General features: G+C 43.1%; 2 protein-coding genes across 3 annotated transcripts in view; both read left to right on the top strand.

Annotated features, from left to right (window-relative positions):
• Positions 1 to 15,175, top strand: part of LOC117139107 (putative dipeptidase NECHADRAFT_87110) — an 86,724-nt gene that overhangs the window by 60,077 nt on the left and 11,472 nt on the right. Inside the window, exon 1 of one of the 2 annotated variants that reach the window (XM_033301244.1) lies at positions 13,662 to 14,810. The exons of the other annotated variant lie outside the window; for it this stretch is intronic. Within the exon in view, the coding sequence (XP_033157135.1) occupies positions 13,944 to 14,810 (867 nt within the window). The 5' untranslated portion in view covers positions 13,662 to 13,943. Of the gene's footprint in view, positions 1 to 13,661; positions 14,811 to 15,175 lie in introns of those variants that run through there. 2 annotated transcript variants of the gene reach the window in all.
• LOC117139135 (mpv17-like protein 2) lies at positions 7,094 to 8,009 on the top strand. The gene has a single exon (XM_033301284.1). The coding sequence runs from the start codon at positions 7,152 to 7,154 to the stop codon at positions 7,740 to 7,742; it is 591 nt and encodes a 196-aa protein (XP_033157175.1). The 5' UTR covers positions 7,094 to 7,151; the 3' UTR covers positions 7,743 to 8,009.

Here is a 15,175-nt window from a genome sequence, read left to right as displayed (position 1 = left end):
CCAGCGACCAGTCAAAGCAAATAGCGCTGGGAAAATATTTGAATCTGAAATATGCATAAAAAGTGTGGAAAAACGAATTCAAAGCTTGGCGAAATAAATAAATAGCGAATGCAAACAAAGTGAAAAATAAAAAATGATGAAAACAAAAGGAGGGCAAGGCAACTTCCCTGCCATTCCATTCCTCAAAGTAAAACAATCAAAATTTGCGCACCATTAAATTTTGTATGGTACTCGTTCCACCGAAGTTTTCCCAGTTTCCTCTTGAATTTTTCGCAATTTTCTCATTTATCCCGCATCGTACAGACAAACTCGCTTTCCTGTATGTGCTCCAAATTGACTTTCTGCTCAATGTTCAAAGCATCGTCTGAATTTCCTCTTCTTTTTGCAGCTAATGCTTTTGGCATCCTCGTAAATATTTTGTTGACACTCATCTATTTGCAAAAGCGATCAGAGCGCAGAGACTGCGAAATGTCAGCCAAATTGTTGCTCAAATTGATTTTGATTTATGACATTGTTTTCGCAAATCCAGCTTTAGTCGCATCGAAACTCGTCGACAAAGCAGATTAAATGCGGTGCATGTTAGCCTTAAATCTCGCCTGAATCTAATTAAATTTTTAAATTTATCATAAATGAAAAACAAACGTAATTAATTAATATCTGCTTATTTGAGTTAGCTGGCGCCCGAGGCTGTCATAAATTACCATTTGTTTAATATTAATTAGTGTGTCTATGAATACACAGATATTTATGAATTATGTACACTTTTTAGCTGATCAAATATGCAATAATAAAGATAGTAAACTGAATTTTTACCTCGTAGAAAGGTCATTAATTCGAATTTATGATTTGTTTTAATTTGGTATTCCGCCCGTTTGTGTACATCGTTGCAATTGTTTAAAGATAAATTTATTTATTTAATTAGTTTGCAAGTTGAAGCTTACCATGAAAGTGTGACCAATCTTGTTTCTAAAGTGTGACATTTAAGCCTAATTTAATATTCGCATAGTAACTAGCATACCACTTCAACGTGAGTATCTAGTTTAAGTGCCATTAATTTGGCTGGTTAGCCAAGCAAAGTGAATGTATGTATGTACATAGTGGAGTAGCTGAGGGGCAACATTATATTGTAATTTCAGAAACCAACTTAAATATTTAGCTCATGGTTACCCAGGCCCTCGAGTTAACTTTCATCTCCAGAGTGTGCCAGAATAACCACCTGGCCGAAAGTAAGGTAACCTAGGTACCTGGCCCGTAAGTGTGACATTCTGCTGCTGCCAGGACATGCTTCGAGCCCATTAAAACTAATTACTCATAATCATTTTGGCTGCTGCTCCACTGCCTCCGGGAAACCCATCCCATGACTTCTGGCGAGCGACAGTCACAGCTGCCACATGCACATTGAAATTAATTAAAATTAAAATGGGAGTGGATATGGATATGGAAATGGAAATGGAAGTGGAGCCCGGCGAACTGAAGTCCTGGGTGATCCACATGGAAACGACTCAACCGCAGATGATGGGGAAATTAGTGGCAGGCAAAAAAAGAGCCATGGAGATGAGTCAAATGTACAAAGTCAAGTGCGCGGCGGAGGCCGATGAAAAATCTCAGCGAAATTAATTAAATTCCGTAATTTAAGGCAATCCCCGTTGGCATCGCCGACTCCTGCGGCTCCACAGTGCGTATGTGTGATGCTTTCATCCTGATTATATTTTGTATCACTTCTCGGTCTCTCTTTCTGTTCACCTGCGTTCGTTGACCTTTCGGCCTGACACTTGCTCGGTATACAAGGAATGCAGGCCAGGTCCAGGTGCCTTTGGTGCACTGGCAAAAAAATTTCATTAAAAAATAAATCAAATTTTACGAATAAAGAATAACTCAAAATGCCTCTTTGCATTTAAGCAATTAGTTCAATTCGCTTTTTGGGTTAGTCGTTTAATTTGAATATTTATGTAAAAGTTTTTGACATTTTACATATGAATATCATATGTAAATATCTATTTAACCCCAGGATGCAAAAATATTTCATTTCTAAGCTGGCACTTCCTTTTTGCTCAGTGTATTTGTTTGTTTTGCATCATGCCATAGCTGTATGTGCGTATGTGTGTGTGTGGGTCCTGCAGGCATCACCTTTCTCCTGCCATCGCCCGCCAGATGGCGCCACATCTGCAGCGCTGTCAAGCGCAACGCAGCGCAAAATTATTCTAATTAGAGTGCCCCACCTCCCCGCAGCGCTATGATATCCTTTACAGTGCCTTTGAAAAGTTAGTTCAGTTGGACACGGAGTGGGACAGACTCGCCTGTGCGTGTGTGTGTTTCTAATTTGTCTGTTATTTTTCTGGCTTTAAGCACTTTAGTTTACCAGCAGTTACACTCCTTTCAAAGAGCTTATGTGTGCGCCTGTGTGTGCAAATGGAAAAGCTTCGAGTGAAATGTATTTACCTTTCTGATTTTAAATTGAGTCTGAAGCACTTAGTCAATTACCCTCTTTTAGGCTAGTGTTGTTTGCAAGGATCTTTAAATCAGTTTTATTATTATGGCGTACAGCAATATGCCTGTATATATATTTGTAATTGTTATTAACTATTCAGGAAGTAGTAGCACTTTATATTAAATATATATACATTATATTTCGTCAGTTGAAAAATTTCTAAAGCTGTGCCAAAATGAAATTTTTAAATGTGATGGCAGCCAGAATTTATGTAGTAATCTCACGGCATGGCGACATGGACCAGAACTTATGTACATGATTTATCTTAAGCTGAATAACAAAGACGGTGGCGTTGGCGGTGGCGATGGCACTTCCTGTGCGTGACGCAGCTCCGCCACATCCCGTTACATGATTCACCCGCCGAGTGGCAACATGTGCTTAATAGTTTAACGCTTCGTGTGCCACTTAGCTGGGCGTAAATGCCTATCCTAAGGAGGAGCAAGCAGCCAGGAGTTGCCGCACACCGCACACACTCATCGACCGTGCAATCCTGCTGATAATAATGGTAAAGTACTGCAGGAGGTGGCAATGGAGGTGATGATGCAGTCTGTCTGCCGGAGAAAGCATCCCCATCACTTCCAGCACTCATTTTTCGTTTCTGGCGTTAGTGGATCCTTCTCAGTTACAAATCCGCGACGTTCTTTTCTGCATGCCTGCCGCTTACGCGACCCCCGCCAATTTCATCTCGTTCCGCGTCATGAACGGACGGACGGACGGACAGATGTACGGACAGCCAAACGGACGGACACCGATTCCGGCCGGAGTCCTGGTGCCCATGTCTTCGCAGCCCGACATCGCGTGTAGCATGATGTATGACATTTTTGCGCCTCATAAACAGCTGTGCTCCACCCATGGTAATAAGGTACTTACACTTAGAGAAATGTTAGGTACTAGTTTTAGAAATAAAATATTTAACAAATAAATTGTTGAAGCTTCGTTCTCAGATTAACACATAATTGAAAAGAAAGAAAAACTTAATAAAAGGGTGGATTTTAGGCAATATTTTTCGGAGTGCTCATGTTTCGCGAACCAGGACACCTGTCATCCTTTGCTCACCTGGCTGCTCTTTTGTTTTTGTGCATCGTCCAGACAGCCTGTACAAAGTGGGCTGGCTGTATTTGTATTGGGTTGGAGCTTGGGGTTGGGGTTGGAGGATTGGTGACTGGTTTTTGGGGTGGTGCTGTGTTGTTTGTTTTCGCTTGCTTTAACGAAATTGGCACGACTGGCGGGTGACGACGATGCCGACGTGTTGACTGTTTGGATGTTTGGCTATTTGCTCGTTTACGTTAACGGTGAGCTGACTTATTTTCCTCGGCGGTGCAGTTCAAATATGCCGGGAGTTCCTTTACCCGCAACCGGTTGACTGCACGAGTCAAGTGAATTGACCTTTGATCCTTTCGAATTCCGTTTTGAATTCCGTTTGTTTCGCAGCTAAAAACAAATATTCAACTAGACAGATGGACATAATCAGAAATATCTCTCTTTTGCGGAAGGAACATTAAATGTATACTACCATTTTGTACATTGATTAAATACTTTTGGTACACATTGGTCGTATAAATATCTTATTTTTCTGTTGCAATGCTATCTCTGACTTTTATATGTTTGCATTTAAATCGGAATCGAACAAAAACTTCGTATGTTTTTCACACTGGCTCAGAGAATATGTCAGCCCGAAAATAGAGAAATACATTTTTTTAAAGCTATTTATGCAATCCATACTTCGTATAAAAGAAGTGGATTAAATGGCTAACATTTTATAATATTTTACTATCAGTAGCAATGTGACAATGATCCTGGAATAAATATGGCGCAAAATGAATGAAGAAGTTGCCTTAAACACGTAGAACACCTGTAAAATTTCAAATTAAATTAGTGGATTTCACTTATTTTTTTTAAAGAAGTGAAGCATACACAGATGGCTGCCCTCGACGGGCAGATTTTATTTGAAGTGTACAGTAAACAGCCAAAGTTTCCCATCCACTAATTGAATAAGTTAGTTTTCCGGAACGGAACATGCGGTTATAGTTGGCTTCCTTTTGGTTCGGCGGAGTGGAATGGATTCCGCGTGGCACGAAATGCTGCACACAGAGATGGCTTAACTTTTCGACTTCCATTTATTTGCAAACACACTCATCATCATTTGGGTCTGGCCGTGCCGAAAATATCATTAAAATCACATTTCGATTTAATTTGCATAAATTGAAGTCGAGGCAGCCAGTGGAAAATGAAGCCGAATGGCCGTCTAAACATGAACTAAAGCGCCATTCAAAATCGATTCGAAATCAATTAGAGAGTGATTTGCAATATATATATATGATATATGTATATACGAAATGAAATGCTTAGCCACTCTGAAGTAAATCAACCAAATCGCTCGAATTTTGGTCCGGGGTCCTTTTAAATGATGGGGTCCAAGGACACTAGGCGAAGGATTATGACACTTTTTGCGGCTCGCTGCCTGCACATTCGGCCTTTGCTTTTATTGAGCGAAATGAAAAATTCAATTAAAATGCACACATGCTCGGAACCCCACAGCTCGGCAGCCAAAAACCCTTAAAAACCCGGCAACATCATCAAAAAAAAAAGAAAAAAATATGAGAGCGGAACAAACGCGCTGGCTGGCAGGAAAAACGAAAGGAAAGGAAACGAGAATGTGAAAAATCAGCATAACAAAGTGGGAAAAACTATGAAAATGCATGGCCGCTTTCACTTTTGTATCTTTTTGTTATATTTTCCTTCTCTATTTTTTGAGTTTTTTTTTGTAGCTTTTCGCCACGCTTCAGGAGCCTGGCTACCATCCAGCTAGACGTACTCGTGTGTCCATGGAGCTCGGGACAGGCGACACAATATAGCATCTCCATATCTCTCCGGTGCTCCCAAAAGTTACGGGTTACGGGTTGGAAGTGCCAGTATGTAAATAGCCGAGTGCTGCAAGCCCATTACATTTGCACAATGAATTAGACCTAGAAGGCTTTTGTGCGGCAGGTCCTGCGAAGGATCTAACCGAATCAGCGTTTATTGTTAGCGAGTTACACAGTTTGGGACTGAGATAGAAACCTTCGATGGTTATCATGGCATGTAGAAAGTTCTCTTTGTAAAATGAATAATGAAATGAACTAATGAAATGAACTAATGAATATTAAATGGGATTAAAAATGTTCAAATGCGTTGAATTCCATGGAACAGGAGATTTATGGAAAGCTTTTCGATTGAAAATGAACGGAAAAATTGCACTGCCAATTATCTATCCCAATTATTTCTCCACAAATTTACACTGACACGTTTTTGTTGATTATTTTCGATTGCGCATTAACGTTTATTATTTTAGATTCTATGCCTTTGTGGACCAAACCGACACTCTGGCATTTTCCAAAATGCGCATATTAAACGGCGGCAAATAGTGCAGCGAATGTTGGGAAAACAGTAGATACATCTGTGTATAGTGGTGCTAATGAAACAAATGCCTAAAACCCCACGAGCTCCGGTGCTGTCAGAATCATTTGATATGGGGAGGAATTTCGGAAAACCCAGTACACCCAGCAAACAAAACCCAAAAACTGCAAAAGCTGAATTTACGGTTGAATCGACAATCGGAAACGGGGAACTGAAAACGGGGCAGGCGCGTTGGTGGAACACGGTTTTATGGCGGATTTCGACGGAATATAAAAATAAAATTGGATTTTAGCGTAGATCGTAGAAGGCCGTAAATATTTTTCAATTCACTGGCCCCCAAAACCCGGGTCGTGGTGGGGGAACGAAGGGTTGGCACATGTGATTTCCCCAAGGGGCGCAAAGGGGCACAAAAGGGGCGCAAAGAGGTTGCATTTGGATTCTGCGGTTGGGAATCGCGTGCAAATGATTTGGCAGCATTAACTCACCGACACCCGGGAGGCGTCAAGACCCCAAACACTCAAACCCATAAAGTAGGGGGGATGCGGTGGAGCAACATGTGGGCTGGGGATTACCGAGCGGGGAGAAGGCCTCATTTGAATGCCGAGCAAAGCGATTCCTTTTTTTTTTTTGATTCGGTGCGTGTGGGTGGGCAACCCTTTTGGGTCCTTTCAACGGCGGTTGGAGCTCCTCTCCTCAGGCGTTAGATACAAGTTGGAGCCCGCTTAGGCTACCTCAACAAATCCTGCGAAAACTCATTTCGTGTTGCTGGCGCCAAATTGATTTCATTGCCGGTTTGTGCTCTGTTTTCGCAGCTAAATGCCAAAATTCCCTCTATCCTTTTCGAATCCTTTTGTTTGGTAGGGAATTATTTCTAGTGGCGGTTTCGCCTTTATCTTTAACAAATATATAAGGGCATTCCTGCGGCATTTTGATTAAAACTTTGATTGCTACCGAATTCTCATTTCAAATATCTTTGATAAGCATTAAGATATACAAAATTAGAAATGAATAAAGGAAAATGTATTTATTAAAACAAATTAGAAACAGATATTAGGCTTATGAGAACAACGCAAATGATACAGAATATAATTGGTACTAGTGACCGAAAACACATAAACATGATTTATAGGATCTAGTTATAATAAACTGAACAAATATTTCATACGCACTTTTTAATTATTTATGGCCCCTATATTAGAGTTTCTTTGAGAAATGTGTCAAGATGATTAGAATAGGGGGAGGCACCACCAGGAACAGGGGATCCTAGATGGCTCTACGCGTGCTATGGAAGCGAATGACGAATGCCATGGACCGCTTTCATCAGGTGGCCTTCAGCCCGAAGTATCTCCTATATACCAACATCGGGATCTCTGTGGGCCTGAGCATGGTGGGCGACACCATGGAGCAGTCCTATGAGCGCCTCATAGGGGAGCTTCCGGATTGGAACCGGACACGTACCGTTAGGATGGGCATATCCGGGTTGACGGTGGGCCTGGTGTGCCACTATTGGTACCAACACCTGGACTACTTGTTTCCGAAGCGCACCTATAAGGTGGTTGTAGTCAAGATTCTGCTGGACCAGTTCATCTGCTCACCGTTTTACATCGCCGTGTTCTTCCTCACAATGGCCATTCTGGAGGACAATACATGGGAGGAGCTGGAGCAGGAGATTAGGGAGAAGGCCTTAGTACTATACGCAGCTGAGTGGACCGTGTGGCCATTGGCGCAGTTCATCAACTTTCTGCTGATCAAGCCGCAGTACAGGGTATTCTATGACAACACCATCAGCTTGGGCTACGATGTCTATACGTCCCAAGTTAAGTATCGTAAGAAGCCGGAGCCAAAGGATAATTCGTAAATGGAATATAGCTCAAATCTGAAGTCCTTAATATGGTTGTCTACTGTTCTGGACTGCCACTGCAAATTATACAATAGCAGGTTCTGTTACACATTTACTTATGCCGTTCCAATGCCTTAGATCCTGGCACTAAAATTTTGGGTGTCCTTGAACAAAATTCTTCCTTAAAGAAAGTGAGCAAAGTAGAAAAATTCAAAATTATTATTACTTAAAGTTGCTGTGTTAGCAAATATTTTTAAAAGAAATTTCCATGTACAACGGATTATTTCAACAATTAAAAAATTCTTATATAGAAAATAGTTGCTTTTACTATCAATTTTTCCAGTTATTGCTCAATTACAAGATCGTTGGCGTTAAGATCTGAAAATAATTTATTGTAATTGTCCAGGTAATACATAATTTTATTCTTATTCTGACGCTGGCTCAACTTGACGCCATGTCTCCGGATGTCAAGCTGGTCGTCCTCCTGTTTCCCGAGGATGAAAGGTGACCGCCCGTTTTGGGGAAGGATGACTCCTTGTCAAATGCAGAACGTGGGCGGAACTTTTGTGTCGGGGGTGACTGCGAAAGAGCAGATTCTGGGCGGAATTCTGGGTGAATGGCATCAAGGACCAGAGAGACACTCGAGCCGTAAGTCCTTTACGTGGAATTGTGTCAAGCATACAAAATAAATAAAAACCCAGGCCTGGCACGAATGAAAAAATGTCGAAAAGAAAGGGAAATCAAGTGACAAAATTGATGTCAAGATGAGCGAGTGCCGACCGTGCCAGGATATCCACATCCAGGGGGCGCAGAAGCGGGCTTCACGGCCACCGCCAGTTGACACCACCAAGGATAGACACTCACATCCACTCACACACACACACACATGTCGACTAATCCAATTTAAATCTCTTAACATGATTTGCCGCTTTCTTTTCATTTTGTTGGATTTTATGCCATTATCCCTTTTGGTCTCCTCGTGTCCTTTTTGGCTACCGAATTGCCAGGCGCAACGAGATGTCATCTCTCGATCCACAGTGGATGAATCAAAGGATTTATTTGTCAGTTACTCTTAATCTATTGAAACTGGCAGAGGAATATACATTTAATTTAAATAAATAACTGCGGAGCCTGCTTTTTTAATGAATTAAATATTTGATAAATATTTAAGAACTTCTCTACATGATTTTCAACTTCACTCGCCATCGATTGTCCCATTTGGTCCACTGTGCATTCCATTCACATTCCTTCTTCCCACTGGCAAGCTGACTTCCTGTCCTCACTGTTATCTCTCCCAAGGAGGATGCTCCTTTAAGAGGCAAGGACAGCGAGGACCCCAAGGACACCAAGGACTGCGGCCAAAGGGTTTATTTATTTGGTTTAGCGGCGGACTGGCTTGCCTTAGTCGCTCCATCCTCATTTTGTGATTTAATTTAAAAGCTCAGTTCCAGTCCCACCCAGCGAAATCCTTTTCAGGAGGAATGGGTGGATCCTGGGGCTTTTCGGCACGTGGCCAGCCAACTCAGTTGGGGTCCCTGATGAGTTGTGTGCGTGGTTAAAGTATCCCATAATGAGACTACGTGTTGATGAGCGAGTTTGTCAAAAAACCAGGACTTCAAATGAAGCTATTTGATGATTTTCATAACTTAATTAATTATAAAATCAGCTGTTATTGAGGTTATTAAAAATATTGAACGTAATTATTTAAATATTCTATATTTATGAATAAGATTTACCCATCTATTCAAACGCGTAAAACTCGAGTTGATTTAATGGCATGATAAAAATGTTGACACCTGCTGTGAGCAACTAGATAAGCACCCATTGAAAGCCTGTGTAAGGGATCTGATCGATATCTACTATATATGTACATATGTATGTATTTACATGGAGGATTCTGTGTCATTTGGGGGTCGAGTACTCTCATCCGACCACCCCAGCCATCGGGTTCAGGTGGGGCAGCCACGTTCAGTTAATTGGCACTCAGAGCCCTCAAACAGAAATGCCAATGATGTTTGTCTACGAAATTACCCCGACTGGAGGGCAGAGATGTACGGTTATATTACGCAGTCCCTACCAAGCTCTCTGTATGTTGGTGGAGGTTCCCGTACAATCCTCGGGACTACGGAGTCTGTCTACGGGTAGACTGGCCCATCCGACCATAACCTATGCCCTTGTAATGGCATCTTGTGTAAATACAGAGCAAGAAAAAAGCTTGTCAAACTTACATAACAAACTGTTTTGGCACTAAAATTATAATATACCTAAATACATTGATGATTCTGTTAATCATTTACTCCTGCTTAGCAAACTGTTCACAGTTTCCATTTAATTTATTTATTTAAGACACCGATTTTTTTCGCAGTGCATTTCAGCTACTTGCAAACAAAATGAGTACAAGCTTGAAAATAAAAGGAAGTGGAGCACTGTGTAGTCCACATGCCCAGCAGTTATAATTCCATTTGCGATCATAAAAATGCATTACGATGGTAAGCTGCCCATAACAGGCTACTTAATTAACGAGATATTCACGAGAATGGTCAAGCACTAGACTCGCCCATTGTTTCGCTGAGTGTAGGGGCAAATGGATTTAAACGGCTTTTCAAACAAAAATGCCATAACTGAGAACACGTGGCATATGTTACTGATGACGGGGATTCCCCACCATTTTACCCCGCACAAAAGTTGCGTCAACTTAATTAGCCATAAATTAGCCAAGATTCACGCGTTTTTAACGACTTGTTTGTTCGCCTGGGGAACGAGACGATGGAATGGCAATGATGGCTCTGTCCCATCATGATGGCCCTAAGTCCATCTGTCAGCCAACTTGAACGAGTTAATTTATTTATCTTGCCGCAGCAGCAACAGCAACAGCAACAGCAGCAGCATCACCATAACCCCGTTCTAATGCCAGTTGATTTATCTAGCTGAGTTGCTCAAAACTTTCTGTCCAGGATGGGGGCATCTCGTTGCTCCGCCAAAGTCCTATTGCGGACAGCATTGATAAATATGGGTGTAAACAAGCTGCTGCTCCGTTCAAGCAAAGATAAGCTGGGGAGGATCAGGGCATTATGGTAAATCGCTACAGTAAATGGATAATAAATGCAGTCATTTCAAGGGGACTTGGAAAGCATTAAAAAGTAGTTTAGTATAATAAGGAAATAAGAGGGTTCTGTTCGACATTCCATTATCGAAACATACTTTTTTCACAAAAATTATTTTGCTACTTCAACAATGAATGAGACCTTCTATTCCCTTATCATGTTACCTTTTTTTTGCTTAACAAACTTTGGTTTAAAAAAAATGTATGCATAAGTAAAGATATCAACCACCCAATTGTTTTCATTATTTTAATATGCCGCCAAAAACCCTAGTGCTCAAAGTTTGATGGAAAACTTTGAAGGCAACTATGCTCATGGTGAATCCCTTTGACCCGTTTCCGTTCCGTTTGGCATCGGTCAAGAGGCTTCGTGGAGGGCCATGATATTTCACAGCTGTTTGGGTAGTAAATCAACCGCATAATGGAGCCATACAAAGGCCATCCAACATCCAACATCCAGCATCCAGCATCCGATGGCCAACAATCCAGCTGGGCCCCATTGGGCCTCCGCTGCTGCTGTTGTGGCCGACTAGTCGATGATTAAAAACTCTTAATTGTTGGGCTCTGGAAAATTGAATGAGCATTAAAGGGCCCAACCAAAAGGGTGGGGTGCGGGTATCATGAATCGTGGTCGGGCAACTTCATGCGAGCTTTTCAATCCGGTTCGCATATTTAACCATAATACCTACAATCCCTGAATACCCGGATAACTTTTATGCCTGTCCCGGCAATGGAATCGCACTAAAATCGGCAACAGCGGCGCAAACAACAATTCCAGCACCACCACCACCACAGCAACAATCGAAATGAGAGCAACAAATTTTAACGAGCACCACAAAACCCCGAACGCTCTGCTTTTTTAAGCCGCTTTCATTTACCCGGGCCAAAACCACCTCGAAATCCTCACCACTCCCCCCTTTGTTTTTCCCGCACTCCGAGTTGTGTAATTACAAAAAAGCCGCGGGCTGAAGTTGGTAGCATAACTTGACAAATGGCACGACGGTGGATTGGAGACGGTGGATTGGAGCGGAGTGCTGGAAACGGGCCGGTTAACCAGGATAATAGGATGAAGCAAATGTAAATGAAGCAGGGACCTTCCAGCTAGCGCTGGAAAGTGTGTACAAAAAAATACAACGAAATAATATTAACAAAAGGAAAGAACACACAACGCAAATCGCAGCACAGTAACGTTGACTCAAAAATCTGTTAAGGACATCTCCAACTGGGTTTTTTTTTCTTTGCCCCCTCTGTGTCCCAAATGGAACATCGCCGCAGGTGACGTGTCCGTAGGAAACAAAGAAAAATAATAAAAAAGGAACAGGATTCGCGACGCGTGGCTACGGATTTATTCGAGTTGGCAGGGTAACTCCCAAACGTAGTGAAAAGTTTGCCGTATCTGGATTTCCATGTGGGATACCAACGTCTATGACAAATATGTTAAGCTATCTGGATGCTGTCTGAATTCACTTATTTGGAGTACAAATTTACGTACTCCGGTCGTCCAAGGTGTCGAGATACAAATGTTTTTGGCACATACCCGTTGGCTTTACATTTGTCCAGCATGTCGGTGAAAATAGTGAACAGATCCTTTGATACCTACATGTTAAATAGTTTTAGGATATGGACACCATAAGGCATACAACTATAACCAAGCCACATATTCATTCTGGGATCCTCACTGCGGATGAGTGATATTTCAAGTATGAAAAAGTATTAAACATTACTCATCCGCCATGGTGGCCATTGCACCGTTGCTGTTGACCGATTTTTGTTAAAAATGGCAATCCAGCTTTTTCATCAACGTCTGAATCAGATTGATTTTGCTCAGTGCGCGGCAGCAAATAATATTCGGAATCCCCAATGAGTTTGAAAAAGGCAGTGGGATTGTGTGTGTGTCAATATTTCGCTGGCCATATCAAAAAGTCATTTGCAGGCCACCTTCGTGCAATCAGCGGCCATTCAGCCGGGTCATTCCCTCGCAGTGGCAGTCGGGTGGTGGCTCAAACCACTCATCATCATCCACATAAATATATATGATTGCAGGTGCTGGCCGCACTTCTAGCCCAACAGTTGGTTGCACATCTGCGCAATGCAGCAGGACGAACAGAACGAACCGGACGAACACAGGACTACTCCTCGGGGATTCCCACGCCGCACATCTCGCCAAGCGGCAATTAAAATCTTGTATTCGAGTTGCGGGCGCAGCTGGGAAGTACTTTAATTTCCCACGACGTACGAAAATCAACATGGCTTCAAAACAGACGTCGGGAGCAATCAACTCCGGCAGCACCGAGATAAGCCTACACTGAGAGAAAATGCATTGAACTTATAAAGCGTACTCCTTTTCAAATTGCATTAAAAACACAATTTTTAATATTTAATTCCCATTTACACATATTCATTTAATATACTACATTTTATGTACTTATTTACGCGTGGTTTATCAAGTTAGTTTTACCACATATTTTTAATATTGATAATATATTTTTAATTATTTATGTATAATTCCTATTTTTTATTCCTTCCCTAGAAGCAAATAAGTAAATTAAATACTAAATAAAAGAATTGGTTTGTTTTTTAGATGAGTTGAAACATCTTATGAATGAATCCATTGGGTACTTTTTGTTGTCAATTTTCCGACTGTACGAAACGGAATCAAAACAAAACCCGCCAAGTGGGGGTAAAAAGGGGGTTCGCGTCTCCGGCGAAGAGCCGAGCCTGGCCAGAGGATTCCGGGCGGCGCATGCGTTCCGGCTGCACAGACTCCGGCGAATTGGTGGCGCAAAAATCTCCAGAGATTGGCAGACACACTCAGTTGCCGCAGGACTGTCGCGGAATCAAGTTTGTCGCAAGGACGAAGGCGCTCCACGTTTTTTTCCGGTCCGGCGCGATGTGAGCAAGTCCTAGGGAACGCGCGCGAAAACTTCCCACCCAGTCCACCCAACTCCACCCCCCCGAAAATAAAAGTATCGGTAGCATCTGTACGCCGTACAGGTGGAAAAGCGTAGACAAGGAAACGGGCAGTGAAATCTATAAGTTGTATGATTGTTGAGGCAAAAGTGAAGTGAAGTGAAGTAATTTAACCACGCCCTAAGAACCAAAAACCAAACAAACCAGACATGGAGCACTTGCGACCGCTGAGCTACGAGGAGATGTGCCAAATGGAGCTGCTCCAGGCAGCCGGCGGATCAACGGCATCCTCGGCTCCGCCGGCCATGATGCCCATCATGGTGATACCCACGGCACTGCTGCCGGCTCCCATCGACGGGGCAGCGGGCGGAGGAGTTCCTGGTGGTGGTGGCATTGGCGGTGGGGCCATGGTGGAGCACTATTATCAGCTGCAGCCCACGCACCACCTCCTGCCAGCCGAGTCGTTGCCAACGACGGCGACAGCAACAGCAAATTCCGGCGAATTGGCGCTCCTGCAAGGCGAGCAACAGATTCCACATCCGAGCATACAGCATCCACAGCAAATGAATATCCTGTGCACCGGAACACTGGGACGCCAAAGGATGCCGGCATCGGGTGGTGGCGGGCATAATCCAAACATAAATCCCAATCCAAATCCCTCGGTGGCGGCTACTTTGCCGCGCGGTTTCCAGCCCGCCGCCTTCGTTACGGACGTCGAGTCGGATTTCGAGGGCAGTGAATGCGGTGCGGGCAGCATGACCACCACCTGCATTCCGCACTTCCGCTTCGGAGCGTGCGGCCTTCAGTCCCTGCAACAGCAGCAGCAGGATGCAGTAGTGGGCTGTGGTTCGCTGGCCTATATGATGGGCTCTGGCACCCTGGGCCGGGGGCGTCGTCTGGCCGGCGGGCAGGGCAAACCTAAGCGGGTGTCCTTCAAGGACGACAACCTGCCGCCGCCGTCGCCGCCGCCGCCACCAGCCGTTGAGCTAGATGAGAATGGGCTGCCCATACCGGGTGGACCGGGAGATGCGGGTAGCTGCTCCTACATGCACTTCGACAACTACATGGACTACCAGGTGGGTGGATGAGTCAGGGGAAAACCAAAGATGCAGATAAGTGGGAATAACAGCACTCAACATAACTCTATTACAAAGTATCTGAATGTTTGGTATATAGATAGACTAACTGCTTCCCTATGAAGAGTATGCAAGAGGTAAATTTAAATTTAAATTTCGTTTGCACTTCAAATGGTTATTACCATAAAAATACCATATAGATGTCATTAAGTTAAAACAGAGCTCTTTTAACTTAGCCATTAGCGTTGAAACTGAGGAATAGAATAGAAGTCCTGCAGCTGAAAGGTGGGCGGAAGTCTGATAACGATAAGACCGTTGCCGCCTTTGTAATTGGCATTCATGGCGTTTATCCCACAGAAATTGGA

This window comes from Drosophila mauritiana, chromosome 3L, assembly GCF_004382145.1.
Source record: "Drosophila mauritiana strain mau12 chromosome 3L, ASM438214v1, whole genome shotgun sequence".
NCBI classification, from domain to species: domain Eukaryota; kingdom Metazoa; phylum Arthropoda; class Insecta; order Diptera; family Drosophilidae; genus Drosophila; species Drosophila mauritiana.
Note: the sequence above shows the minus strand (reverse complement) of the source record. Positions and strands in the feature narration are given on the sequence as shown.